Source organism: Primulina huaijiensis, chromosome 1 (genome assembly GCF_012295235.1).
Source record: "Primulina huaijiensis isolate GDHJ02 chromosome 1, ASM1229523v2, whole genome shotgun sequence".
Classification (NCBI taxonomy): Eukaryota; Viridiplantae; Streptophyta; class Magnoliopsida; order Lamiales; family Gesneriaceae; genus Primulina; species Primulina huaijiensis.
In genome coordinates, this window is record NC_133306.1 from 2176486 (window position 1) to 2179906 (window position 3421).

The following is a 3421-nucleotide window of genomic DNA, read 5'->3' on the forward strand; positions in this document are numbered from 1 at the left end:
TAGTGAATTAAGTATTTTTTTGTTATATATAGTTGATTATTGTTTGTTTTATTTATGTGGACTCTATATTTAAATATTGACTTAGAAGATAATATATTGTGTTTTAAAATATATATACTTTAGTTATTAATTTAAATAATAATTCAAACCGAATAAATTGAATCGTTTCAGTAGAAAATTAAATCAAACCAAAGTAAAATAGATCGGATATTGAATTATTTATTCCTAAAATAAAACAAAAAAATCAAAATAAATTGTATAAACCAAACCAACTTGTACAATTCTTATAAAAGAAACTAAAATAAATATTTAATTGGATTATTGTATCCCTACTATAAAAGGGCAAGCAGCCCCAACAGACAAATGGCTAAACTAAAGGGGAAAATCTCAGGCAAATGAATATGGTGAACCTGAGTGATTCCTCGTCTGTGAATAATTGATTTTGCTCGTCACCCACAATCCCAAGAAGCTCAGAACAAATATAGCTTTCATCAAACATATCTGCAAATGTAATAAAATAACCATATCTGGAAATTAATGCTCCTTAATTTCGTCCCATGTGTCTTATATTCCCAAGAGTTACTGATAAATGCCCATATAAACTTTCTTAAAACCCGAGATTCGTTCGGCGTACGCACACACAGACAACCCCTGAATAATCTCTTCCTCTTCGTGATTTTTTCTAGGTTCTTGTGCGTGTTTTTTTTTTTGGGTAAAGCTGTGAGGTGTGTAGAGATCATTTTTCGATTAATCCTGCAAGTTTTTACGAACTGGGAAACTGTTTAGATTCTTATGATCCTATTCTTCAGAGAACGCTGAGTTCTTCACCACCATTAACAGAAGATAATCATCTGAGTGAAAATGTTAAATACATGGCCGAGGCAAAAGCAGTTGCAGCAAGCAATAGTCACAAGGAAGCTGAAAGGAGGAGAAGAAAGCGAATCAATGGCCACATCGCCACTCTCAAAGCCATTCTTCCAAATGTGCACAAGGTAATTATAAATTTATCAGTTCATGAAAATTAATCTGGCATCCATTGAATCAATATCTCTTTAATCTTTTACCGGGTAAGATATTATAGACAGACAAGGCTTCTTTGCTAGGAGAAGCAGTTCGGCGCGTGAAGGAGTTGAAACAAGCGACCGAGGAATTAGCGGCCATGGATCATACGGGCACAACCTTAAATTACCCCGTGTTCCCGACTGAAACAGACGAGCTCAAAGTATGTCCCTGCGAAGGCGGTTCGGGATTGATAAAGGCAACATTATGCTGTGAAGACAGGCCCGAGATGATGCTTGACTTAATCCAGGCCCTGAACTCGGTCAAAGCGAAGGTGATGAGAGCAGAAATGTGCACCGTTGGAGGTAGAACGAAGAGTAATTTGTGGGTGGAACTTGTTTCTTCTTCAAATGTCGGAAGTGAAAGGGATTTCAGCTTGGGGAGATTAAGACAAGTGCTGAAAATGGTGGTCGAGAAGTCCACTTTGTTGGCGGGTTCGGGCCAGATCTTGCCGGGGAATAAACGATCCCGTTTCTATCACTTCTGATAATCTATTTACCCTTCCTGTTTAGGGTTTATAGATGCTGTATCAGTGGCCCGTCAACACATTTAAATGATGGGTTATTTTCTTGACTTCGATATTGTAATATACAATTTGAACCCAAAAAAATAGTGATGGAAAATTTGAGGATACAAGTGCAGGTGATTGATTGATTTATCTGGTCTATTTTGGCTGTATTGGTATGCAGATGCAGAATGTTGTTGGTTTTATGATTCTTCTGAATGTTTTGATGTAACAAATTATATCTGCTATTTTTCCGTCTGTTGGTAAAAAGTAACATTTTTACTCCTCTATTTTTATTCCTATCTGTAACAATGGTATGCATGTGTTATGAGTTAGTAGGCTAGGTGAATGTTTGACTAATGATGAGGAGTTCGATTATCTCTATTTGTATTTTTTTAATGAAAGAGTTTGTTGTATAAGGTTTATTCAGTGCAGTTTACCTTACTAACGTGATTTGCAGACTATATTTGTTAGTTCAAAGTTTATTCAGCTATATANTGGAAAAAAAAAACATATTTTCTTAATTTTAAAAAAGATTTGGACTAATAAAATTTTTCTCATAACTTTTTAATCATATTGTTTTCTTTTGTTATTTGTCATATTTTCTCAATAATGCATATATTTTATTATAATATTCAATTATTGCAATCTTTTTTGACAATCAACGATATGTAATTTTTTATTTACGATGTTGTTTGATTATTATTCTCTTTCATGTAAATTGACAATAATTTCTACTGTATGCTTTTACTTTCCTAGTCACCTTTAATTTATTAGACACTTATACTTGATAACATATAAACTACACATTATTATTAAGGGTGAGAAAAATTTCGGTTAAACCGAATTAACCGAACGAACCGAGTCAATTCGGAAATTCAGTTCGGTTATTTCAGAAATTCAGTTTTCAAATAAAAAAAATTCGGTTAATTCGGTTCTGTTACGGTTTTCAAAATTTTGATATCAGCTAACCGAATTAATCGATACAATAAATACTATTATTTAATAAATTTTTATTAATTATCAATTTTAATATATTTTTAAATTTTTAATTTTAAAATCAGCCCTAATTCTAAAGAAAAAATTTGTGATGTATGTGATTTTAAATTATTATGTACTTGTGTAGATTATAGTGTTCAAAAAAATTACATATATAATTAAAATTAAATCACAATTTTTTTTAAAACTAATCGGTTAATTCGGTCACCAACCGAATTAACCGATTTTAATTCGGTTCGATTTTCATCGGTTAATTTTAATTCGGTTCGGTTTCATCGGTTATGGAAATTAATTCGGTCAGTTCGGTTATTGCTAAATATTTCGATTTGGTCCGGTTATGACAAATCAGTTCGGTCGGTAACAGAACCGACCGAATGCTCACTCCTAATTGTTATAACAATCTATCATCATATAAAAAGTACTGATAAATTGATTTAAAAAAATATTGATAAAATGTTGTCATTTATTTGCAATTTATAATAATAATATTTTTGAAAATAAATCATCTTTTTACTGATTCTCATGACACTTATTTTAATATTCATATTAAATCATAAGTATAATTAGCACAATCAAATTACTAATGTCATATTGGTATTACCTCCGAAAAAATAATATATTTAATTTTTTTAATTGTTTAAATATCTTAACGGGAACATTTGTGTACCCTTATCTTGAGGAAAAATTCATTGCATTTATAAAGTTTGAAAGATAAATATAACTTTATAGTATACATTTAATTTGAAAACTGAATTCATTGTATGACAAATACTTCTTGTATTTCTATTTTTTTGTGTAACCCAAAAGAGTTAATATTTTTTCTCATTTATCTTCTCCATCTCATTGAAAAAAGTTATA

The 3421-nt window shown here is 30.8% G+C and overlaps 1 protein-coding gene across 1 annotated transcript; it reads left to right on the forward strand.

Annotated features, from left to right (window-relative positions):
- Positions 1–387: 387 nt before the first annotated feature.
- LOC140980959 (transcription factor bHLH30-like) lies at positions 388–1587 on the forward strand. Its single transcript, XM_073447141.1, has 2 exons — positions 388–992; positions 1082–1587. The coding sequence occupies exons 1-2, from the start codon at positions 873–875 to the stop codon at positions 1544–1546; spliced, it is 585 nt and encodes a 194-aa protein (XP_073303242.1). The 5' UTR covers positions 388–872; the 3' UTR covers positions 1547–1587.
- The last annotated feature ends 1834 nt before the right edge of the window (positions 1588–3421 follow it).

Coding starts and splice junctions, on each gene's coding strand:
- LOC140980959 (XM_073447141.1), top strand. CDS start 873: ATGGCCGAGGCAAAAGCAGTTGCAGCAAGCAATAGTCACAAGGAAGCT. Junction 993..1,081: donor TTCTTCCAAATGTGCACAAG/GTAATTATAAAT, acceptor AAGATATTATAG/ACAGACAAGGCTTCTTTGCT.